The sequence below is a fragment of the Anolis sagrei genome, chromosome 6 (assembly GCF_037176765.1).
Source record: "Anolis sagrei isolate rAnoSag1 chromosome 6, rAnoSag1.mat, whole genome shotgun sequence".
Taxonomy (NCBI): domain Eukaryota; kingdom Metazoa; phylum Chordata; class Lepidosauria; order Squamata; family Dactyloidae; genus Anolis; species Anolis sagrei.
In genome coordinates this window covers 17,174,333-17,200,396 of record NC_090026.1, presented here as the reverse complement: position 1 = coordinate 17,200,396, position 26,064 = coordinate 17,174,333, and the positions used below count along the sequence as shown (strand labels likewise).

At 42.9% G+C, this 26,064-nt stretch overlaps 2 protein-coding genes across 3 annotated transcripts in view; both read right to left on the bottom strand.

Moving 5' to 3' along the window:
• Positions 1 to 26,064, bottom strand: part of KCTD13 (potassium channel tetramerization domain containing 13) — a 131,449-nt gene that overhangs the window by 92,244 nt on the left and 13,141 nt on the right. The gene's annotated exons all lie outside the window — the stretch shown is intronic.
• LOC132777799 (FMR1-interacting protein NUFIP2-like) lies at positions 8,277 to 19,995 on the bottom strand. Of its 2 annotated transcripts, XM_060780256.2 has the most exons (5): positions 19,119 to 19,995; positions 14,561 to 14,608; positions 10,990 to 11,829; positions 10,486 to 10,518; positions 8,277 to 8,632 (listed from the first exon to the last, which is right to left on the bottom strand). In XM_060780256.2, exons 1-5 carry the CDS (start codon positions 19,228 to 19,230, stop codon positions 8,583 to 8,585), a joined length of 1,083 nt encoding a protein of 360 aa, XP_060636239.2. In that variant the 5' UTR covers positions 19,231 to 19,995; the 3' UTR covers positions 8,277 to 8,582. The 2 variants fall into 2 exon arrangements, with proteins under 2 accessions (XP_060636239.2, XP_060636240.2); XM_060780257.2 differs by lacking the exon at positions 14,561 to 14,608 and having other exon boundaries at positions 19,119 to 19,993.

Below are 26,064 nucleotides of genomic sequence, written 5' to 3'. Positions count from 1 at the left end.
GGCAGGAAAGAGATAAAGAAGGAAGGAGAAAAGGAAATAAAGAGTGAAGGAAATAAGGAAACAGGGAGGAAAGGAAGGAGAGAAGGGCAGATGCAGAGAAAGGGGGAGGGAAGGGTGGAAGGAAAGAGAGAAAGAAGGATGGAATCAAAGAGCGAAGGAAGGCATAGAAGAAAGAGGAGAAAGAAAGGAGAGAAAGAGAAGGGAAATAAAAAGGGGGCAAGGAATAGGTAGGTACCTCTCTTTCTTAATAGTCCAGATAGCTACCTCTACTTCAAAAAATCTTACTATAGGCCACAGTAACGCATGGCAGGGCACGGCTAGTGTGTGCGCATGTGTGTATATATACAAAAGCCATGTATCCTGCCAGTTTTAAGCATGAATTTTAAGCTCATGCCCTGTGTGTTGAATCTCTTGTCCTGTGTATTTAATATGTATTTTATATAAATTGTTGAGATTTTAATTCTATTGAATGATGAAATTATGTTGGGTTAGCTATTTATTATGTTGTTGTGTGCTTTATAATTTTTCACAAGATGTTGTGTTTGATGACTGTTTTTACTTTTATGATAGTAATGTTTTTGTTTACATTTTGTTCACTGCTTTAAGTCCTAGTCTGGGAGAAAAGCAGGATAGAAACAAACAAGCAAACAAACAAAAAATATGCCTCTTATTCTCTAGCCCTCTGCACAATATCCAGAACCATCTTCTCTCTAGAAGTCTTCAAGTTCTAGGAGGCTCTATTGCTGCTGCTAACCAATGCAGAGGGACGAAAGCAAGCAGGCGATTCAACTAGTGCAGCTCTGAAGGGAAGGAAGAGGAGAGTGCATTCATCTATGATTTAATTCCAATTTCTTTCCTCCTTCAAAATGAGCCAATTTGTCAGTGTCTGAATTGTCTCCTTCTCTCCACACTGGTAAGCAGAAGGGTCTCCCAGGGCCTGGCTGTTGGAAGGAAGGTTTGAACAGAGCACAAAGGCCAGAGGGGGAAGCAGACACAGGAAGAAATAACATGTTCTTTATGTTAGTTCAGCCTGTGAGTTTTAGTTAAACATACCCTTTCTGTCCTTCTATCCTAGGGAAAAAACTCAATTCAAAATTTTACATGGTCTGCCTAAATATTGCTCCTGAGGGGCTTCAACATAACTTACAAAATCTAAATAATAAATATATTTATTATTTTATTATTAATATATTTATTATAATTTATTATAATAAATATATAGATGCAGGGAAATAAGGTTTCAAGTATATACTTGTATAGGAGCTCCATTTACAACCATAGTGGAGGGAAAGGTAAAGCTGGGACTAGCTCAGACTGCGCCAGCCATTCATTAAATTAACTCGTTCCAATCCTATTTCCATATTAGGGAAAAATAACTTTTAGATAGGACATCTGTTCTAGAAATCCAGGGCGCACTTCGAGCCAGACAAAAGAGTGGTTCTCCAGAGGTCTGGAAAAACCCTAAATGCTATAGTGTCGCACTCCAGATTTTGAAGCATATCCCAGCCAAAAATCATGCCTGGGAATATTAGTATTTAAGGACACATTCTTCATGATCTATGTTCCTACTGTCCTTTGAGGCTAATCTTGCCCAAAAATCTGCGACAGGTTTTCCTTAGGGTTGCCATTAGTTAGAACTAACTGGAAGGCACACAAGAACACAATATAAAAAGCAGGGCCAAACATATTCTGGCCCATGTCCTTCCCAAAAGGAAGCCAAATCAAGGAATTTAGAGCTTGGGATATGTTGTGTTTCCTATATGAAGAAATGCCAATCAGATATTTCCTTGTGTTGCCTAGACAGGAGCAGGGGAAAACTGGCAACAGAGACAAAGCATAATAATAATAATAATAATAATAATAATAATAATAATAATAATCTACACTGACAATTTAATTCAGTTGGCTGCTACCTCGAAACTGCAGTGACCAGATAACAAACTCCCTCAGGAACTAACAAAAACAAGCATTTCCTGCACCTCAGCGCTGTTGTGTAATGACTATGTGGGCCTCAAACAGGTTTCAGGATTTCCTATGTAATCCATCAGCGGAATCACTTTCTTTATACTGGTTTGAAATTGCATTAAATGGTCAGTGTAGATAGCCCCTAAAAAGTAACACCATATTAACATGGTGACCTAACACAAAGCTACAGAAAACAGAACTGAAAGCACTGGGTCAACCAGAAGCCTTTCTCAATAAATGGTAACGGAGCTGCTACTTTAGTTTGTTTCTGCAAAATGAATGTTCTAAAATATGGAACAACTGCTGGAAAAGCCTGGTTTCTACCATCAGGGCCTGTTGCACAAAAAGCACAGGGAGAAAAATTAATCTGACCCTCACGTTTTTATTCTAGAAAGTACGAAAGAAAATTAGATCTAAGAATTAAGGGAAAGTACTCCCATTGACCCATAGATAAGTCGACCCAGTTTTTTGGGGGTGGATTTTTTGACTGGAATTTCTAGACATATACATGAACATATAGGGCAATCTTCCCATAAATGTTTTGGCCTTCAAGAAATCCTAACAGCTGGTAAACTGGCTGGGATTTCTGGGAGTTGTAGGCCAAAACACCTGGGGACTCATAGGTTGAGAACCACTGATCTAGACGATCTGCTTTGAACTGGATTATATGGCAGTGTAGAGTCATATAATCCAATTCAAAGCAGATCATCTGGATTCAGAAACTGAATTATATGGCAGCGTAGATCCAGGCTATGAGACCATCTTTGGTATGGCTCTGAATGACATACCTAAATGTTCATCTACACTGTAGGATTAATGTGGTTTGACAACATTTCACCGCCATGGCTAGGGAATCTTGTACTTTGGTGAGACATCAGCACTCTTTGGCGGAGAAGGCGAAATACCTTCTCTCTCCATGTACCAACCCGGGCCCTTCGATCTTCGGGGCAGGTCCTCCTGTGACCTTTACCAATCTCACAAACCCGTCTTATGGTTTTGGGGTTTTTTTTTTTTTTTTTGCCGTGTCAGGAGCAACCGCTCCTGTTGTGAGAGAATTGGCCGTCTGCAAGGACGTTGCCCAGGGGACGCCTGGATGATTTCTGATGTTTTATCATCCTTGTGGGAGGCTTCTCTCATGTCCCCGCATGAGGAGCTGGAGCCGATAGAGGGAGCTCACTCGCCTCTCCCGGGATTCGAACCTGTGACCTGTCGGTCTTCAGTCCTGCCAGCACAGGGCTTTAACCCACTGCGCCACCGGGGGCTCCTCGTCTTATGTGTACAAGGGAGAGAGCCTTCTCCTCGGTGGCTCCCCGACTTTGGAACTCTTTACCTGGAGAGATCAGGAAAGCCCCTTCACTAGAAACATTTAAAAAGAACCTTAAAACCTGGCTCTTCCGCTGCGCCTTTGGTGAGTAGGTGCACACCATGACATTTTGCACCCTTCAACGCTTTTCTGTTACTGGAGTTCGTGACCTACAAATGGGAAGTTCAACCTCATAAATCCTCGTAAATGCCTTGCTCCTTTTTTTCCCATCTCATCACAGTTTTTAAATTGTTTTATCCTGTACACGTGGCCCACCCATTGTTATCGTTATCGCTATTGTGATTGTGTTTATTAGAAGGTTATTTTAAGACTTTGTTTTCTTATTATTAATGTACTTTGGTGATGTTGTCGTTTTTTATGTTTGATTTTATTGGTGTAATATGTTATCCGGGCTTGGCCCCATGAAAGCTGCTCCGAGTCCCCATCGGGGAGATGGTGGCGGGGTATAAATAAAGTTGATTATTATTATTATTATTATTATTATTATTATTATTATTATTATTGTCAAACTATAACTCCCAGGGTTAAATGGCAAAGTTAAAGCTGGTACCAAACTCTATTAATTCTGCTGTGTAGCCACTCAAAGGAGAAGGAAGATGGGGAAGCCTGTGAAAACTAGAGAGGGTCCCTGTAACTTTTATGGTTGTGTCTCTATATACCAGGTATGGTCAAACTTGGGCCCTCCAGGTGTTTTGGACTTCAACTCCCACCATTCCTAACAGCCTCAGGCCCCTTCCAAAGGAAGGGGCCTGAGGCTGTTAGGAATGATGGGAGTTGAAGTCCAAAACACCTGGAGGGCCCAAGTTTGACCATACCTGGTATATACATTGTTTACACAACCATTAAAGGTACAGGGACCCTCTCTAGTTTTCACTCTGAGAACACCACTCTATCTATCTATCTATCTATCTATCTATCTATCTATCTATACACACACATATCTTACCTCAGTCCTGCTGTTGCCTCCAGCTTCCACCGACTCCCCCTCCTTTGAAATCCCTTCTCGAATATCGAGGCTACTGTCCCTTTAAAAGCGAGCGGCGCCCCTCCACTTTCAATCAGCCGAGGAAGTCGTACTAGGTCGGCGCATGCGCAAACTCATTCTTTTCCCTCTAGCCGGGCGTCTTTGAGCATATTCGTCGCACGTACGTACGTGCGTACTGCGCACTCGCTCGCTCGCACGCCGGCCCGCTTCCTCCTCTATAAAGCACGCCTTCCCGCTCTTTGGTACTTTGCTCTAAGGAGCCATAGAGAAGAAGCGCAGAGCGGCCTCCTTTTGCTGGAAGCTTGGGGAGCCATTTTGTTTGTGGGCAAAAGTCGTCATTTGAGGCTTCCTTCTCTCTTCCATCATTGAAAAGGACTTGAGGAGTGTTCAAGCCTTATAAATGGCTCCTCTGAGGAAAGAGAAAGGCCAAACTACATGGCCAGATCCATATGAAAGTGATTTTTTAAATAATAATAATATTCTTCAATTTCCTCAGATGATTTTTGAAGAAGCTTCATTTTCCATCAGCCTCCTTGAAGCAGTGGCTTTCTTGCCTTCCTCCATTTCCCTCCTGCACCTTCTATCTCTCTTTCCTTCCTTGCCTTCCCTCATATATCTGCCTTCCTTCCCCCTTTTTAAACTCTTCCCTTCCTCCCCCCCCCCCCTCTTTTCCTTTCTCTTCCCTTCCTTCCCCACATACATTTTCCTTTCCTTTCTCTTCTTGCCTTCCATTATTTACATTGTAAACCTGAGAGCAAATTAATATTGTGCAAGCCTCTCAAAGGGCCTTTGTTACTGAGGAGCAGGGTAAATATTCTCTAAATAATAACGAATAACCGTGGATTGCTGTGTGTTTTCCGGGCTGTATGGCCATGTTCCAGAAGCATTCTCTCCTGACATTTCACCTGCGCCTATGGCAGGCATCATAGAATCAATGAGTTGGAAGAGACCTCATGGGCCATCCAGTCCAACCCCCTGCCAAGAAGCAGGAATATTGCATTCAAATCACCCCTGGCAGATGGCCATCCAGCCTGTTTAAAAGCTTTCAAAGAAGGAGCCTCCACCACACTCCCTCTGGGGCAGAGAGTTCCACTGCTGAATAGCTCTCACAGTCAGGAAATTCTTCCTCATGTTCAGATGAGGAAGGTTGTGTGATCAAATACATCTTTCTCCCTCAGTTTCTTCTCCCAACTTTTCTTGCCCTTCTTTTCCTTTCTGATTTTTTCATTGGCCTTGACCCTCTTTTCTTCCTTCCTTTGCTTTCCATCATACTTTCCTCTTCTTTCTTGCTTTCTTTTCTTCCCTCCTGCCATTTCTTTCTTCACTTCCCTCCATACTTTCCCCTCTTTCTATTTCTTCTCCCTTCATTCCCTCAATTTGTTCTCCCAACCTTTCTTGCCCTTCTTTTCCTTTCTGATTTTCTCATCGACCTTGACCCTCTTTTCTTCCTTCCTTTCCATTCCCGCATATTTTCCTCATCTTTCTTGCTTTCCTTTCTTCCCTCCTATTTCTTTCTTCACTTTCCTCCATACTTTCCCTTTCTATTTCTTCTCCCAACATTTCTTGCCCTTCTTTTCCTTTCTGATTTTTCATTGACCTTGACCCTCTTTCCTTCCTTCGCTTTCCGTCATACTTTCCTCTTCTTTCTTGCTTTCCTTTCTTCCCTCCTGCCATTTCTTTCACCTCCCTCCACTTTCCCTTTCTATTTCTTCTCCCAACCTTTCTTGCCTTTCTTTTCCTTTCTGATTTTTTCATTGATCTTGACCCTCTTTTCTTCCTTCGCTTTTCCGTCATACTTCCCTCTTCTTTCTTGCTTTCCTTTCTTCCTTCCTGCTATTTCTTTCTTCACTTTCCTCCATACTTTCCCTTTCTATTTCTTCTACCAACCTTTCTTTTCCTTACTGATTTTCTCATCAACTTTGACCTTCCTTCCTACTTTCCTCATCTTTCTTGCTTTCCTTTCTTCCCTCCTGCCATTTCTTTCATCCCTTCCCTCCATACTTTCCCGACTTCCCCCCTTTCCTCTATCTCCCTTCATTCCTTCTCCCTTCTCCTCATACACAGGTCACCTAGCAACAGCCAATCAGCTTTGTCCCTTTTTCGGTCATGTGTCACTGAGCCACTTCATCAAATCTGCTTTATTTTATTTGGCCTTTGCCTTTGAGCATGGGATAGGTGGTTGTTGTCTTATTTCCATTCTTTGAAGTTGGGACAGGACAATGGAGGGAACATGGCCAGACAGCCCGGAAAACTCACAGCTATCCAGTGATTCCAGCCATGAAAACCTTCAATACAATGGAGGGTATGTTTGCCATGCCATGTTTTGAGGCACTGTGTAGGTGCCATTAGTAAGCCACCTTGAGTCCCCTGCCCCAGGGGTAGATAAAGGCAGGGTATAAATAAAGCAAATAAATAAATTAATGCTTGGTCCAGATCCACCTATCCATTTGGCTTTGTGGTATAAACCAACAGACAGGTATACCAATACTTGACTTTTATATAGACAGGTAGTCCCAGAGTTTAAAACATCTGATTTACAAACGACTCACAGTTAAGATCGAGGGTGAGACAACAGGAAGTGCGAGAAATCTATAGGAAGGGGAATTCACACCTGAAAGAGTTATTATTATTATTGGGAAAAGGTGTCTGAGCTGGAGCTTTACTTCCTAATCCTCATTTCCACAAGCCATTTTTTTTTCAAAATCCAATTATCACAGGGACAGAAAGTGAGGTGAAATCTTCAGAACAGCAAAGCAAACACCTCAGGGGTATTCACCCTTTCCTATGCTATCCAGAACTTGCATGCATATATATGTGTGTGTGTGACGAATTATACTTTAAATAGTACATGTTTTTACAATTCAACAAGAACAAACCTACAGAACTGTGAATGACAGAAGATGTTAAAAAACAAGATTATGGCAACCAGATTAATTGATAACTTGCTTTGAATGAAATTTTTCTGCTTCTTGGCAGGGGGTTGGACTGGATGGCCCATGAGGTCTCTTCCAACTCTATGATTCTTTGATAGAAGGAGAAAACGCGGAGGTAGTGACAGACTTCGTATTTCTAGACACAAAGATGACTGCAGACGCAGACTGCAGCCAGGAAACCAGAAGACATTTACTTCCTAGGAGGAGAGCAATGACCAATCTCGATAAAATAGTGAAGAGTAGAGACATCCCACTGGCAGTGAACGTCCACATATTCAATGGTAACCTATGGATGTGAGAGCTGGACCATAAGGAAGGCTGAGTAAAGGATGATAGATGCTTTTGAACCGTGGTGCTGGAGGAAAATTCAGAGTGCCTTGGACCGCAAGATCCAACCAGTCCATACTCCAGGAAATAATGCCAGACTGTTCACTGGAGGGAAGGATATTAGAGGCAAAGATGAAGTACTTTGGCCACATCATGAGAAGACAGGAAAGTTTGGAGAAGATAATGATGCTGGCAAAAAGGGAAGGAAAAAGGAAGAGGGCCAACCAAGGGCAAGATGGGTGGATGGTATTCTTGAAGTGACTGGCTTGACTCTGAAGGATATGGGAATGGCCACAGCTGACAGGGAGCTCTGGCGTGGGCTGGTTCATGAGGTCACGAAGAGTCGCAAGCAACTGAACGAATAAACAGCAACAACCAATACACTACCATTATTCAAGTGCTGCTATTACAGTTGACAAAATGTATTTATGTATAGCCTTTTAATAAAATGGCCTGTTGTACTGTTGAAGATTAGGGGCTTTACAGCAATTAAAGAAATGAGCATCCCATCAATCAGCATATATAAATAGACAGCTTCTCAGAATTGACCCTACATACCTAAAGGATGCAAAGAAGGAAGATGCCAACTCCCTAATTTCTGCTAAGTTGTTCCAGCTCTCAAAGTACCTCCTTCCACCTCACATCCCATCACCACCACCAAAGCATTGTGTTTGCAACAAAGTCTGCCCTTCATCCCTGTGTTGTGCTGGACAAGAATCAGACACTGGCCATGCCAAAGATGTGAATTTAAATAAATTCTTTTTTTGCCTTTATTTTCAGGGGAATCCAGAGAAATTAAAAACCATGTGAAGAAATTAAAAACCAGAGCATTGAATCAGTGGGAAAGGAGTGGGGATGAGACATGAGCCCCACTCGGGGCAATTTGGGCTTATAACAGCGGAGGGAGGGAGGTAGGCAGGTGGCGTAGCTTCCCCTTTCAAGATGCCTGGGCTTCTCCGGTCTTCAAGGGGGGATAGGGGCAGGCGCTGGGCCTCTCCCCATGTTCCCCCTCATATCTTAGCGGTGCTTCCCCTGGGCTTTCTTGGAGTTAACCTTTTCCGTCCAAGGTATCCGTGTAGACCATCACTCTGCTAGGAGCTAGAGGGGAAAAGGAACACAGATAGTGATGGTGAAGTGAACACATATAGACAGCAGAGATGTATCATGGCAAACCAGATCCCAGGCTTTCTTCAGGCCTCATTATTCTAATGCACATGTATCAAATTCAATCTAGTCCAGTATGTCATTTTATGCGCCCCCCCCCCCCCTCCCAATGCTAAATTCCTATATTCCTCATTATTAGACATCATGACTAGAGCTGATGGGAGTTGTGATACAGTAACATCCAGAAGACTGGAGTTTATTCCTTTTAGTCAGGAGAGTGGGGTTTGAGTTTAAATGCAAGGCTTATGGGCCTGATGCCTAATCTTTAAAATGACCTTTGACTTTTTCTCAACCGCAGAGCCACAAAGGCTGTTGGGTTGCAATTCCCATTATCCCCACTTTGCATGCCAGATCATCAAAAGTGATGGGAATGGTCATTCAATAATATCTGGGGACCCAAAATGAGTAAAAACTAAAGTGCACTAATCACTATGTAGAAATATGATTGTTGGCCCTCTGTATCCACAGATTTTCCATCTCTGGATTCAACAGACCTTTGAAGGCAACCATAAGGCTGATGTGGCCCTCAATGAAAATGTGTTTGCCTATAATAATAATAATAATAATAATAATAATAATAATAATAATAAGAATACCACTTTATTTGTACCCCGCTACCATCTCCCCAAGGGACTCGGTGCGGCTTACATGAGGCCGAGCCCGAATACAACAATACAAGCAAAACAACAGTACAAGCAATTAAAATAAAACACAGACAATAAAATATATCCTATTCTAATGTATTATGATAGTGAAACAACAGACTTCTGACAATCTTCACAGAGACACAGTTATCCTATACATGGGCTGAACTATCGAGGGCAGACCCACACTCAGAATCAGTTGTTGCCTCCAGCACCTCTCCCCATGTGTCCCAATCTCATTTAATATAGTTTCTACATCTTCTCATACTCCAGAAAGCCAGCCAGCCTTGTAACTTAAACAGCATCTGTCTACCATATCTAGATTCAATAGCTGCTACGGAAGAAAGCATGCCCTGCTCTCTTGGTCTTTGGATTGTGCTGACTAATGGCTCTTAGGTGTCACTGCCATATGAGTTGTCCAGATTTATGTTCTCTGGCTGAAAATATTTTACAAAACACAATGTCGCCCTTTCACTGGAGGGTTAGGCTCTAGATTAGTCAGCATCATGCAGCAATTAAGGTTTGAAAATTAGGAACTATGTGCTCAAGCACAGCTAAAGTCTTGTCTTCAGAAAGTCAAAGGATGCAAAAATATGAATTCACCCTGTTTCAACTTTTAGAAACAACTTTCTTTATAAAATATAGTGCTTCATTGGAGTATTTGTGTGCATGTGTCAATGGTTATATGACAAGGAAAATACCAATGCATTTGGAAAATTATTTTTCTAAAGTAAAGATCATTTTGTATTTGTTTTGGCTATAAATCCAGCTGTTACAAAGGGTCCCAGCTATTGTTTCTGATAAAAAGATACAGTCCACATTGACTCTTGGAGTGACATCTCCTTTCTAAGATCTCCAAATACCACTCCATCTCTTACATCCCTTCATCTTGTACAACTGCACTTCCCAGAATTCCATAAGACTACTTTTAACTAAAGTTAGAAAGGGCATTGCTCAGCTTTTTCGAAATCACAGTTTGGAAATGACATAGCTAACCTTGGGTTCTGCATGAAGATACAGGTAGCTGGGCACAAAATATCAAGTCAGCTGAAGCAGGAAGTACTATGCTACCTGTATCACTGGTCTTACAGGTCTAAGTTTGATTGATCGAGAATTGTACAAGGAGTTTATTCCATGACTTACCTTGATTGTGTAGTTCCCATATATGACTCCACTCTATATTAGAAAAGAGGAAAAAAGGGAAAATTAGAAGCTATACACTGACTTGAAGTATTGCTAAATAACAATCAGTGTCCTTATATCCTGAGACAGTCAAGCAGTTCACTACTCACTAAGAATGCTTTCAATGTTAACTGCATTCAGAATCTGTGGTGACCAAATGCACATTCTAGGAAAAACTAAGTATAGAGTCTGACGGTCAAGTGCATTTTACCCTAAACCCTAGTCATCATACCTGCCCTTTATTTCCTCACTAGACATCTTATACTATCCCAATTGTACTATTCCCCTTCCATACAATTCAAATGGCACCTTGAAGCATTTTAACCATCACATGAACGGCTTCCCCATCCCCTTCAAAACTGACTTAATATATTCAATCAAATATGTCACAGTTCCCATGCCTGAGCCCATAGTTCAGTGGCCACACTTCCATCACACAGTCCTAGGCCTCTTCCATCAGCTTACCTTCCAAATGATAATTTCTTGCAGCTTGCCAGTCACCAGCTTCCATTTTTTCCCAGCATGCTCCAGGATCCGCCTCCTCTTCCTCCTTATCTGATGCTGTTCCGCCACCCCCTCCATGCCCAGCCCCTGGCTCGTTGATAAAGGAGAGGCCCCATTCATTTTGGAAGATGGCTCCCAGATGCTGTCGCCGACTGTTGTCAGTAGGTGGGGAGCTGCTTGGGGGTGGCGCCAAGACACAGTTGGGGAGGCTATTCGTGGTGCGGACGGCGGAGGCAGGAACATGGCAGGCTTTCCCTGGCTGATCCAAGTTCTCTTTCAGCTTGCTGGCGTACGAGATCTTGGGGATGATCCGGGCGCTGCTGCTATCGACCGGGAAAGCGGGAAGAGGCCGGAAGAGCGACCATGTTTCCTTTCCAGACTCTTCAGTGGCTGTGCCACTGGTGTTAGTTGCCACAGCAGGTTTCTCACTTGTTTTGACGGTGCCGCCTCGCTCCGACTCAGGGGAGGAGGATGGGGAAGGTGGGTCAGAGTAGCCCCGGCGCCGGTGCTGCCATCGCCCATTGGAAAGACCCTCCGGAGCACAGTGGTGGTGGCCATTGGTGCTGGGCCCCCATTCTTTGCGGTCTGAGGGGCTCCCTCGGTAGGTCTTGCGGTAGGCAGCATGGAAGGGCCGGCCGTGGTAGAAGTGAGGAGGGTAGCGGCGCGGGTGATGAGGAACTGGAGGGTCCCGTTCAGACAACTGGAGGTTGCGGATGTTAAGGCTGTTAGAAGGGCTTAGGGGAACACTGGGCTCATCTGCTATCTCAGCTGGGGTGGTATAACCATTTGACTCCCACGACCCTGAAGAGGAAGGACAGCAACAGTGAGACCAAGATTTGCATTAGTCACACAATTAGGAGAATACTGAGTCACACACATCCTGGCATATCACTTAAAATAATGCCTCCTCTCATTTCTGGAATAAGACAAGAGGCCCAATTTTTATTTAGTTAGGTTCTTGTAGGTGTTCTTGGGCTATTTAGTTACTTTTTCAACTTGTCATAACTGTGTCCAGAACCATTTTTACTACTGCATTGGTGCTACTCAATGTGGTGCCAGTTCCCGAGGAACTGCTGAGCTGCAAGAAAGAAAGAAAAACAACTGTAGATAATGGGCAAAAAAAATTATGCTGGCCCCTGACACACCAGTCTTACCACTACTCTGTCACTTCCCATATGTATGAGTTATGGCTTATCCATTCCCATACGTAACTAAAATAAAATAGGGTGCTCTCTTGAACTAGTATTTAAAAATCAGGTAAGAATGCAGGGATGATGCCAGGTGCCAAGTCATCTGCATCCTTAAACATTTCAGAGCATGTCTGCTGCTTTCCTGCAGAATGCAAAATCCTTTTCTCCAGTTTGGAGCTCACTGGCCTTATACAAGGAAGAAGCAGAGGATCACAGTGATACAAGAGCATCAAGATCCAGACATGTGTCACGGGCAAGAAAACTCGTATGTTTCTCATCTTTACAATCCTCTGAGGATTTTTTTAAAAAAAGAAATACTTTAGTATAGCAAGCTTAAAGGTAAAAGTAAAGGTTTCCCCTGACATTAAGTCTAGTTTTTTAAAAAATTTTCAATCAAAAATAGTTTATTGTATGGGCCTAAGGCCATGACAAAAAGCACTACACACGCACAGTAGTACATTAAGACCAGTCATGTCAAACTCTGGGTGTTGGTGCTCATCTCCTTTTCTAAGCCGAAGAGCCAGCATTGTCCATAGACACCTCCAAGGTCATGTAGCCAGCATGACTGCACGGAGTGCTGTTACTTCCTTGCTGAAGCGGTACCTATTGATCTACTCACATTTGCATGTTTCCAAACTGCTAGGTTGGCAGAAGCTGGGGCTAACAGTGGGAGCTCTCCCCCGGATTCAAACTGCCGACCTTTCAGTCAGCAAGGTCTGCAGCTCAGCGGTTTAGCCTACTGTGCCACCAGGGGGCTCTTACTAGCAAGCTTAGGTAAAGGTAAAGGTAGTCCCCTGACATTAAGTCCAGTCATGTCTGACTCTGGGGTGTGGTGCTCATCTCCATTTCTAAGCCGAAGAGCCAGCGTTGTCCATAGACACCTTCAAGGTCATGTGGCCAGCATGACTGCATGGAGCGCCGTTACCTTCCCACCGGAGCGGTACCTATTGATCTACTCACATTTGCATGTTTTCGAACTGCTAGGTTGGCAGAAGCTAGGGCTGACAGCAGAAGCTCACGCCGCTCCCCGGAATCGAACCTGCGACCTTTCGATCAACAAGCTCAGCAGCTCAGTGCTTTAACCCACTGCACCACCGGAGGCTCTATGACTAGCAAGCTTATTAACCTCCAAAACAATCATTTAAATGTACAGAGAAGGGGTTGGGGATCAAGTGCAGGAATTGCCCTTCTAAATACAGATACAGCTTAGGAAAAGTGAAAATCTGAAATATCACCCCTGAAACTGTTTTAACCTTGCTTTTTTATTTAGCCAGGGCTTTTGAATAAGTCAAAAGAAGTTACAAGCCTACTTCCCCCCTCTTTATTAACTGCTTGGGACTTTGTTTACATAATCGAGGAGCCTGTTGTTCTATGAGCAGCTCAGAAAGCCAAGCAACTAGTATCTCAGTAAGCAACTAGCAAAAAAAAAGGGCTTTCTGCCAACAAGCTGGTGAAGGAAGTATAAGTCTCCCTCCTTCACAGCCACAACAGAAACCAAGTAGGCTAGTGGAGAAAGACTGGATATATGTGTCATTCTTTCGCCAGCCCACTCGTTTTTCACACGAAACTTCTGGTTGCCCTTGGCTACCAAGTAGTTGTTAAATGGAATGCTGCTTTAGCTTCAAACTACCCTGCCTCTTCATTTTTTATGCTTTTCTAAAAACAGGAGAAAAAGGAAAAAACAGAAATGCTGGAGATAAATGCCGAAATGTAAGAAAGTAAAACCCAAGACCTAAAATCTCATTACTTGGGGATCGTTGCATCTGTTTCAAAAATTCCAGAAATTCTGAACTATGGGGTTCTTCCATATTTTGCTACTCAAAGAATAGGTTTTTTTTAAATATTGTCAGTTCTTTTAATTTATAAGCTAATTGCACTGCTAAATGTTATACCCTTCCACAAGTAGGACAGAAAGAAAAAGTTGGTATATAATAAAGAAAAAAGAGTTGCAAACAATCAGATCTTCTTTCACACTTCTTCAATAAACAAGTCTGAGTGGATAGGGTCTATTGCAGGCATAGGCAAACTTTGGCCCTCCGGGTGTTTTGGACTTCAACTCCCACAATTCCTAACAGCCTCAGGCCCCTTCCTTTTCCCCCTCAGCCGCTTAAGCGGCTGAGGGGGAAAAGGAAAGGGCCTGAGGCTGTTAGGAATTGTGGGAGTTGAAGTCCAAAACACCCGGAGGGCCAAAGTTTACCCATACCTTGTCTACACTGTGGAATTAGGGATTCTGAAGGTGAACGTTATCTCACCCTGCACTGAGACGGAGCCCCTTTGAAACAGGAAAAAAACATAAACACCATGACAGAAGAATGGGAAAGCCCCAATTCAGTATAACACACCTTCTCTGGAGACCTGGCTTGGCCTGTAGCCCAGCTCTGCTCCACCCCCTGCATGACAGAAAGGTTTTATTTACAGCACTTACAGATTTAAAAAGGACAGCTTGCATTTAGATTTCTGTTGCAAAAAAGGAGTCACTAAGTGGGCAACTAAATGAGGGGCATCCTGGTTGAAAACCAGTGCTAGTTCAGACTAGTGCACTGAGAATTATCAGCGGGTGGTCAGGACTCTCAATAGTCTGTGAAGATGTGGCAGCTGGTATGTACATGCGTGTGCCGCCTTCAAGTTGCCTGTTGGCTTATGAAGATCCTGTTAATTTCACAAGGTTTTCTTGGGCAAGGAATACTCAGAGGTGGTTTTGCCAGTTCCTTCCTCTGAAATGTTGCTGATAGCTGATGAGATTTCATGTCTACAGACTTGGCAGAAATAGCAAATTTTCCTGCATGGAAGAATGGGGTTGGACTGGAAGGTCCTTGTGGTCTCTTCCAACTCCATGATTCTACATGGTTGTGGCAAGAAAAAATGAAACAAGAATGCACTCTAGTGGTAGGGAGAACCTCTCTTCTGCAATACAGGTGGTAGTTTGAATATTTCCCCAATCAGAAGGGGGTTGGTACTGGCTCACAGTATGGTTTTTTGCACATATCCATGCCCACCCCACCCCCCAGTACTTTGATTATATTCCTGGTCACTGGTTGCCAAGTTGATTTGATATAGTTTCAACACTATTTTTATGCCGTGCTGTTTTAATTGTGTTATAATTCATTGCCCTATGTTATTATCTTTTAAACTGCGTTTTTGTTGGCAAATTTTGTTGTACGTTTTGGGCTTGGTCCCGCTTGTAAACTGCCCTGAGTCCCTTCTGGGAGATGGTGATGGGATATACAAATAAAGTCAATATTATTATTTGATACATAATAAGATTACTACACAGCAAACAAGATCACTACTTGATTTTATGTATTTGATCTCACACTGGACACTTCCCAAGTGTCTACGACTGTATTATTATTATTATTATTCTGACACAAAAACACAATATGACACAGAAAAAAGATATATATGCTGGATTTTGTATCACAAAATCACAAGTCGAATACCTCTCAAGCATTTAGGACTGTGTGATGTATTTTCAAAGATGCACGCAGATCCAAGTAAGTGGCCTTTTGCCAGATCGTGATTTTGTCAAAGTTTATTGTTTTCAAATGCCGGCAGAGATCTTTTGGCACAACACCCAGCGTGCCGATGACCACTGGGACCACCTGTACTGGTTTATGCCAGAGCCTTTGCAGTTCGATTTTGAGGTTCTGATAATAGCTGAGCTTTTTCTGTTGTTTTTCCTCAATGCAACTGTTGCCTGGTATGGCAACATCAATAATCCAAACTTTTTTCTTTTCCACAATTGTGAGGTTTGGTGTATTGTGCTCCAAACCTTTGTCAGTCTGAATTCAAAAGTCCCACAGTATTTTTGCATTATCATTTTCCACAACCTTTGCAGGTTTATGATCCCACCACTATTATTATTATTATTATTATTATTATTATTATTATTATTATTATTATTTCAAAGAGTTTTTTTTAACGTCAAGGAATACTCTGAGGTGGTATTGCCAGCTCTTTTCTCTGAAACATAGCTGTTAGTCTGGATTATTTTCCCAATATGAGGAGGGGGGTGCTGCTGTGGGGAACCTTGTTGGAGGCAAAAGATGAGATTTCATGCCCACAAACATGGCAGAAATTACAGTTGATGCAAGAAAAGATGAAGTAAGAAGGCAGTCTCTGAATCCAGTAGTTCAGAGATACTCAAGACTAAAGGGATAATGGATAGACCAGGAATGGGCAAACTTGGGCCCTCCAGGTGTTTTGGACTTCAACTCCCACCATTCCTAGCAGCCTCGGGCCCTTTCCTTTTCCCCCTCAGCAGCTTAAAGAAAGGGCCTGAGGCTGTTAGGAATGGTGGGAGTTGAAGTCCAAAACACTTCCATTCAACCTGCAGCCATTCAATTTGCCCATACCTGCACTGGAATGAACACCCAGTAACAAATTACAATTTCTAAATTTTGAAATTTTGAAAAATTAAGAGGGCAAACTTAGTCCCTCTTAGTTGCTGAGGGGGAAAACAACGGGCCCGAGGCTGTTAGGAACTGTGGGAGTTGAAGTCCAAAACAGCTAGAGAACCAAAGTTTGCCCATGTTTGGGACAGACCCAAAATAATCGGGAGATATGGAGACAGTCTCACTTTGGAATGGAGCAAAACTGATAACTTTTTATATAAAAAAAGTACAAACTCCAAATGGATGTGATAGCTGTGATTTTCCTAGCTTCAAATCCGGGCCTATAAAATGCTGGGCCTGGTGGGAGTATTGTGGAGAGGAACACAATACTACCATGGAGGTTCTAAAGGAGTTTCCTTTGAGAAAAAAAGTGGGAATATAACTAAACCTAACAATAACAATAATAATGTATTGTCAAAGGCTTTTATTGCCGGAATCACTGAGTGTTGTGAGTTTTCTGGACTGTATGGCCATGTTCAGAAGCCCTGAGTCCCTTCGGGGAGATAGAGCGGAATATAAAGAAAGTTTTTATTATTATTATTATTATTCTCTTCTGATGTTTCGCCTGCATTTATGGCAGGTATCCTCAGAGTTTTTGGAATTTGACTGGAATGGCGATACCGCTGCGGATACTGTTTTTATTGTTTTAATTAATGCTCTATTTATTGTTTTAATTGTTGCATTATTATAATTGTTATATGTAGCTGCATTGAACTGTTGCCAAGTGTAAGCCATCCTGAGTCCCACTTTGGGGGTAGAGAAGGACAGGGTAGAAACACTGGAAATAAATGATAATAATAAATAATTGTGAAATCTGAGGTCAGACCCCACAACCTCTGAGGATGCTTGTTTTCTGAATGTTGCTTTTTATTTACGGTTATAATTTTAGAGTGTTTTTAAATACTAATAGCCAGATTTTGTTGGCCGTCTGCTAGGATGTTGCCCAGGGGACGCCTGGATGATTTGTTGTTTTTATCATCCTTGTGGGAGGCTTCTCTCATGTCCCCGCAAGAGGAGCTGGAGCTGATAGAGGGAGCTCATCCGCCTCTCCCCGGATTCAAACCTGCAACCTGTCGGTCTTCAGTCCTGCCGGCACAGGGGTTTAACCCACTGCGCCACTGGGGGCTCCATGATTGTTCCATGAGAGCTGAATTAGATCAGTGGTTCTCAATCTGTGAGTTCCCAGTTGTTTTGCCCTACAACTCCCAGAAATCCCAGCCAGTTTACCTGCTGTTAGGATTTCTGGGAGTTGAAGACCGAAAGATCTGGGGACCCATAGGCTGAGAACTCCTGGACTAGATGGACCAAGTGGCCCTGTCCAACTTTCTAAGATTTCTTCTTGGTACAAAATGTATCAGAGATTGATGGATGAGCACCCATTGTATGGTTGGTTGGAGACTGCATCTAGGTGGTTGTTGATAATGGCCATCACACTGATTTAAATATATTGTTGGCCTATGGATGAGAGAACCTCCAATCTGAGCTCTTATCAATAGCTTTACAAAGATCTTGGCTCCCTTGATTGACTCTATCCACCTGAATGTAGCCTTTCTCTTTATCAAGTATAATGGTCTTATCAAGCCTTCTTATGACCTGCACATAAACTCTTAAAAAGAATCAATTCCAAAAGTGGATGCCTGCCATAGATGTGGGTGAAACATCAGGAGATAATGCTTCTGGAACATGGTCATACAGCCCAGAAAACTCAGAACAACCCAATAATAATAATAATATTGATAATAATAATTTATTTATTTATTTGACTTGTATACCGCCACTCCCAATTTGGCTCGGGGCGGTTTACAGCAGTAGATTAAAAACAATACAACCAACTTTAAAATACAATAAAAACGAGAACAGACATAGTCCCGAGTTATTCACCCATCGAAAGCTTGTCGGAAAAGAAAGGTTTTACAGCAGGGATCCACAAACTTTTTAAACAGAGGGCCAGGTCACAGTCCCTCAAACTGTTGGAGGGCCGGATTATAATTTGAAAAAAGCATGAATGAATTCCTATGCACACTGCACATATCTTATTTGTAGTGGAAAAGACACTTAAAAACAATGCAATAATTAAAATGAAGTACAATTTTATTATTATTATTATTATTATTATTATTACTTGCACTTATTAACCGCCGCTCTCAGCCCTAGGGCGACTCGTGGCGGTGAACAAATGTAAACGTATTAGTATCTCAATGGGAAGTGTGGGCCTGCTTTTGGCTGATGAGATAGGATTGTTGTTGTTATTGTGTGTTTTCAAGTCATTTCAGACTTAGGTTGACCCTGAGTGAAGGCCAGGTAAATGACCTTGGAGGGCCGTATCCGGCCCCCGGGCCATAGTTTGAGGACCCCTGTTTTACAGGCTTTCCGAAAAGCAAGTAGCTTTTGGTTCGGGTTTCAACTGGCAAGGCATTCCATAAATAAGGGGCCACAACTGAGAAGGCCGACAGGTTGCAATAATAATAATAATAATAATAATAATAATAATCCTATTGAAACTCACCTGTGCGGATGCGGTTGCTGAGGTTGTGGCATTTCTCCTTCTTGGCTGCCAGGAGGTGCAGCTCCTCTTCTGGGTTGCGGTTCTCATCCATGCCCAGTTCCTCTTTCTGCATGGCCTCTGGATGCTCCGGGATATGGATTGGTTGGAAAACCCCAACGATGAGCCCCGACTCTGGATGTATTCTGACCCTCCTTTTAGTGGCTACTCTCCTTCGGCTCTACAAGTGAGTTCCTGAAAAGCTACAGACTGGAAACCCAAGGCAGGCAGAAGCAGGCCTCAATGGCAACTCTTTCTCTCTACTCTTTGGGGCCTGTGGTATTTGTGACTAAAACTCCTCCTCTGTTGCTCTTCTAAACTAATATATGTAATATATTTCCAAAGTAATTCTTCTATTTTTAGTTGTTTCTACTCCTATTACTTTCCCGTTACTGCCATCCCCTCTTTTTCCTACCAAAATAATCCCCCAAAATCGCCTTTTTCCTCCTTCCTTCAGGAGCCCCTCCCCAACCAGCTAATGTTACTCTTCAGAGTTGGGAAACGAGCCCTCTCAGCCTTCCTTCTGGCGGGTTGTTGTTTCCTTCTTCTCTTTCTCCTTCTTCGGGGCCTTCTCAGAGGAGAGCCAAACCCGCCGCCCAAAACGGTTTCTTTCCCCCGCAACAAACCAGGAACCTCGCCCTTAAAAAAATGAAGGAAGGAAGGCCCTTCTTCTTGGCCTTCTTCTTCTTCTTCTTCTTGGCCTGCCTCCCTGCCCACCTTCCCCTTGCTTAGGCCCGGGCGATTCCCCTCAAGCCCGCCGCCCGGCACATTCACCCAGCCAGCCAGCCAACCCCCGCCACGTGACCGGTTTCCCCCTTTGGCCTCCCTCGGGTCATGTGACCGCCCAGGCGCCGCCGCTTCCGGGAAAAGGGAGGACACCACGTGAGACAGAGCGCCCCCCCTCCTCGCGGTCATGTGACCGGATTCCCCAGGTCACATGGGAGGAAGAGGGGTTTGGCCACGCCCAGCCAGGCCTTTGGGATTGGGCCCAGCGGGTGTTTCCAAGACCTTTCAAGGACCTCATTCATGGCTTTATCTTATTTATTTACGACATTTATATGCCGCCCTTCTCACCCTGAAGGGGACTCAGAGCGGCTTACAAGATACACACACATACATCTATATAAATAAAAATGTAATGTTCGTTTGTGGAATTAACAGAAATATATGATAAAAGGTCTGGAGAACAAGCCCTATGAGGAGCGGTTTAAGGAGCTGGGCATGTTTAGCCTGAAGAAGAGAAGGCTGAGAGGAGATATGATAGCCATGTATAAATATGTGAGAGTAAGCCACAAGGAGGAGGGAGCAAGCTTGTTTACTGCTGCCCTGGAAACTAGGACGCGGAATTAATATAAATATAAATTAATTATAATTTATATTATATATATATATATAAATTAATTATATATATAAATATTGTATATATATATATATATATATGTTGTTCATTTGTTCAGTCGTCTCCGACTCTTCGTGACCTCATGGACCAGTCCACGCCAGAGCTCCTTGTCGGCGGTCCCCACCCCCAGCTCCTTCAAGGTCAGTCCAGTCACTTCAAGGATGCCATCCATCCATCTTGCCCTTGGTCGGCCCCTCTTCCTTTTACCTTCCACTTTCCCCAGCATAATTGTCTTCTCTAGGCTTTGCTGTCTCCTCATGATGTGGCCAAAGTACTTCAGCTTTGTCTCTAGTATCCTTCCCTCCAATGAGCAGTCGGGCTTTATTTCCTGGAGGATGGACTGGTTGGATCTTCTCGCAGTCCAAGGCACTCTCAGAACTTTCCTCCAACACCACAGCTCAAAAGCATCTATCTTCCTTCGCTCAGCCTTCCCTAAGGTCCAGCTCTCACATCCGTAGGTTACTACAGGGAATACCATGGCTTTGACTAGGCGGATCTTTGTTGCCAGTCTGATGTCTCTACTCTTGACTATTTTATCGAGACTGGACATTGCTCTCCTCCCAAGAAGGAAGCGTCTTCTGATTTCCTGGCCACAGTCTGCGTCTGCAGTAATCTTTGCACCTAGAAATACAAAGTCTGTCACTGCCTCCATGTTTTCTCCCTCTATTTTCCAGTTGTCAATCATTCTTGTGGCCATAATCATGGTTTTTTTGATGTTTAGCTGCAGCTCAGCTTTTGCGCTTTCTTCTTTCACCTTGATTAGAAGGCTCCTCAGCTCCTCCTCGCTTTCGGCCATCAGAGTGGTGTCATCTGCATATCTGAGGTTGTTAATGTTTCTTCCAGCCATTTTCACCCCAGCTTTGCATTCATCCAGCCCCGCACATCCTCACATGATGTGTTCTGCATACAAGTTAAAAAGGTTGGGTGAGAGGATGCAGCCTTGCCGTATGCCTTTCCCAATCTTGAACCAGTCTGTTGTTCCGTGGTCAGTTCTGACTGTTGCGACTTGGTCCTTGTACAGATTCCTCAGGAGAGAGACAAGGTGGCTTGGGATGCCCATCCCGCCAAGAACTTGCCACAATTTATTATGATCCACCCAGTCAAAGGCTTTAGAATAGTCAATGAAGCAGAAGTAGATGTTTTTCTGAAACTCCCTGCCTTTCTCCATTATCCAGCGGATATTGGCAATTGGCACATACACACACACACACACACATATATATATACTAGCTCCATGCAGTCATGCCGGCCACATGACCTTGGAGGTGTCTACGGACAACGCTGGCTCTTCGGCTTAGAAATAAATGGAGATGAGCACCACACCCCAGAGTCAGACATGACTGGACTTAATGTCAGGGGACTACCTTTACCTTTAGTATATATATATGTGTGTGTGTGTGTGTGTGTGTGTGTGTGTGTATATATATATATATATATATATATATATACATACTAGGTGTCCCCTGCCACGCGTTGCTGTGGCCCAGTCTGTTGATCTGGAAAATAAAGTAATGAGAAGATGTTGGTTTCTAATATATGTAATTTCTTTAAGCTTGCGGGTAAACAATATGTCTTGTTGTTTCTTTGTCAGTGTTGATGTGGAGAGTGTCTGGTTTGCCTACTCTGGAATATGCAACATATCATTGTCCTTCTTTAAGGGTCCCTTTCATATCTAGGATACTATATTTGTGTGTGTGTGAATTATATCTATCTATCTATCTATCTGTCTATCTATCTATAGCTATGACTGGATGGCTCTTTGTCAGGAGGGCTTTGATTACGTTTTCTTGCCCTGGTGAACGTGGTTGGACTGGATGGCCTTAAGTATTTTCTGTTGGTCATGGGGGTTCTGTGTGGGAAGTTTGCCCCAGTTCTGTCATTCGTTGGGTTCAGAATGCTCTTTGGTTGTAGGTGAACTGTGAATCCCAAATGTCAAGGTCTATTTCCCCAAACTCCATCTGTGTTCATATTTGGGCGTATTGAGTGCTTGTGTCAAGTTTGATCCAGATCTATCATTGTTTGAGTTCACAGTGCTCTCTGGATGTAGGTGAACTACAACTCCCAAATTCAAGGTCAATGCCCACCAAACCCTTCCAGTATTTTCTGTTGGTCATGGGAGTTCAGAATGCTCTTTGATTGTAGGTGAACTATAAATCCCAGCAACTACAACTCCCAAATGACAAAATCATAATTTTTTGAGTGATGGTCACTCCTTGTGAGACGTTTTGTTGCCAAATTTGGTGTGATTTCGTTTATTGGTTCTTTTGTTTTTAAGGTACTCATTATGCACAGAGCATATATATATGCTTTGTTCTTTTTGAGTGACATCATCACTCAAAATCTGTTGAACAAATTGGCTCCAAATTTGGCCACAAGACACCTACTAACCCAAGGAATAACCATCACTCAAAAAAATTATTTTGTCATTTGGGAGTTGTAGTTACTGGGATTTATAGTTCACCTACAATCAAAGAGTGTTCTGAACCCCATCAACGACAGAATTTGGTCAAACTTCCCTCATAGAACCCCCATGACCAACAGAAAATACTTAAGGCCATCCAATCCAACTCCCCTCTCCAGGGCAAGAAAACGTAATCAAAGCCCTCCTGACAAAGAGCCATCCAGCCAGAGATATAGATAGATATGATTCACACACACACACACAGATATAGTATCATCGATTTGAAAGGGACCCGTGAAGGACAATAATGTGTTGCATGTTCCAGAGTAGGCAAGCCAGACACTCTCCACATCAACACTGACAAAGGAACAGCAAGAAATACTGTTTACCCACAAGCATAAAGAAATTACATATATTAGAAACCAGTACTTTCTCATTACTTTATTTTCCATATCAACAGACTGGGCCACAGCAACGTGTGGCAGGGGACTGCTAGTATCTATATATAAATGCTCTGTGCATAATGAGTACCTTAAAAACAAAAGAACCAATGAATGAAATCACACCAAATTTGGCAACAAAACACCTAACAACCCAATGTATGTCCTTCACTCAAAAAATTGATTTTGTCATTTGGGAATTGTAGTTGCTGGGATTTATAGTTCACCTACAATCAAAGAGCATTCTGAACCCCACCAATGATGGAATTGAACCAAACTTGGCACACTGTTCTCCCATGACCAACAGAAAATACTGGAAGGGTTTAGTGGGCAGTGTCCTTTGGTTTTGGAGTTGTAGTTCACCTACATCCAGAGAGCACTGTGGACTCAAACAATGATGGATATGGACCTAACTTGGCATGAATACTCCATATGCCCAAATATGAACACAGATGGAGTTTGGAGGGAAAATTTGGTCTGATCCAGCGTCGCAGGGAGTCACGGCTCTCTTAATGCAGGGTGAACTATAACTCCCATTTCAGAGTTAACCCCCCACCCCAAACCCTTCCAGTTTTTTCTGTCAGTCTTGGGGGGCGGGTAGGCTGTGTGCCAAGTTTGGTCCAGATCTGTCAGGGCTCTCTGAATGTGGGAGCCATTGAAAAATACGTAAATACGTACAGGCATACAACGGATACTTACGGTACATATTTTCACTCTTATATATATAGACACACGTAGAGTCCAAAACACATGGAGGGCCGAAGTTTGCCTGTGCCTAGCCTACAAGGAGGGCCAAAAGTTGGAATAAAACAGTCTAATAATAATCTTTATTTATATCCTGCTTTTCTCCCACAAAGGTACCCGAAACGGCTTCCAACGTATTAAATACAGTACAAAGCAAGATCAATTGTACATACACACAAAACATCTATCAGCCCTCCATATCCACAGATTCAAGCTTCCACGGATTGAAAATATTTTAAAGAATCAACAAAAGCAAGCCTTGATTTTGCCCTTTTATATAAGACACACCATTTTACTATGCCACAGTATATAATGGATACCAAAATCTACTGATTTTGTTATCCACATGGGTCCTAGAACCAAACTCCAGTGGGTATTAAGGGCCTACTGAACTCCTTTCAGCACCTAATACAGGGTGAGGCAGCATACCTTCCTTTTTTATGTTAGCAATTTCTTCCTGGATGTTGGTCTTCAAATCTTATAGGGTCCTTGGACATTTCACATAAACATGGGATTAAAAAAAAAACCCATAGAAAAAAATCACAAGGGGCCAAATCTGGAGAGTGAGCTGGCCACTCCAAATCCACTCGAAAAGTGGGCCTCAATAGCAAAAGCACATTCCTCCCTGTTCCAACGCATGATGGCGACTGAACTGTGTCAGGACAAAACTTTATACTCCTGCCTCTCAAACGAGACCACTCGCGCTCCGCTATGTCTTCAACCGACTGAATGGCGCACATTTTAAAAAAGGAAGCTATGCTGCCTCACCCTGTAGTAGCTAAGGTGGTTATATTTTGCCCACATAAAGGGACCTTAAAGATTTTTTCAAGGCAAACTATTGGCTTATAGTATTTTCCGATTCAATGCCAGCAGAAAATAAGTTTGATATAACCAGACTTTGTTCTCTACCCAAAACACTGACATAACTTTCTCTGAGGCCATTCCAAACTATTTCTCACTTTAGAAGGTGCTAAGTTTCGACCCATATTGTTTTATCCAGCAGTAATGGGAAAGGATTGGTGGTGGTTCCTCCCAACGTAGAATTTGGGAAAACTGAAATTACTAAGCAAGCATGCCTACATGTTCAGCCTATTCATCTCCTTTTGAAAGAGACGACACTAGATTGCACCGGGATTGTGGCGCAGCTGGCTGAGTGTCAGCTGCATTAAGAGCACTCTGACCAGAAGGTCATGAGTTCGAAGCCAGCCCGGGTCGGAGTGAGATTCCGGCCAATTTTGTGTAGCTTGTTGTCGACCTTTGCAACCCGAAAGACAGTTGCTTCTGTCAAGTAGGAAAATTAGGTACCACCTATGTGTGGGGAGGCTAATTAACTGATTTATGAGGCCATAAAAAGACTCCAGCAAAAAGCACTCCAGCAAAAGCATGCGGGGAATGCGGAAGTACTTCATCAGTGTCGCAGATGGACAATGAAAGCGACAGCTCCCCGGGCGGCCAGAAAAAGTTAAATAGCCTCTGTGTATGTCTATATATGTTGTATGTCTAATTGGCATTGAATGTTTGCCATATATGTGTACACTGTAATGCGCCCAGTGTCCCCTGCGGGGTGAGAAGGGTGGAATATAAATACTGAAAATAAATAATAATGCTTTAAAGCACTATAGATGCCAGTACAGGTATGGGAAATCCCTTGAGAAAGTATCTCTATGCCTCCCTTGTCAGAAATATTTAAACTTTTAAGTATTTTTAAATTACAAATATGTGAGTCAAGCATTGAAAGTGTTGAATGAAAGTAATGACTCAGCAAAAGCTGCTGTTCTATATAAGCAGGTATGCCTATAGCTTAGTAGCCATCAGTTTGAGGTAAACCTCAGTGAGAGAACGATCTGTCTGTGAGAAGGTCTCTCTGTGTGAGTGAACACCTCAGTGGGAGAATAGATCTCAGTGGTAGTAGGCCTCACTGTAGGA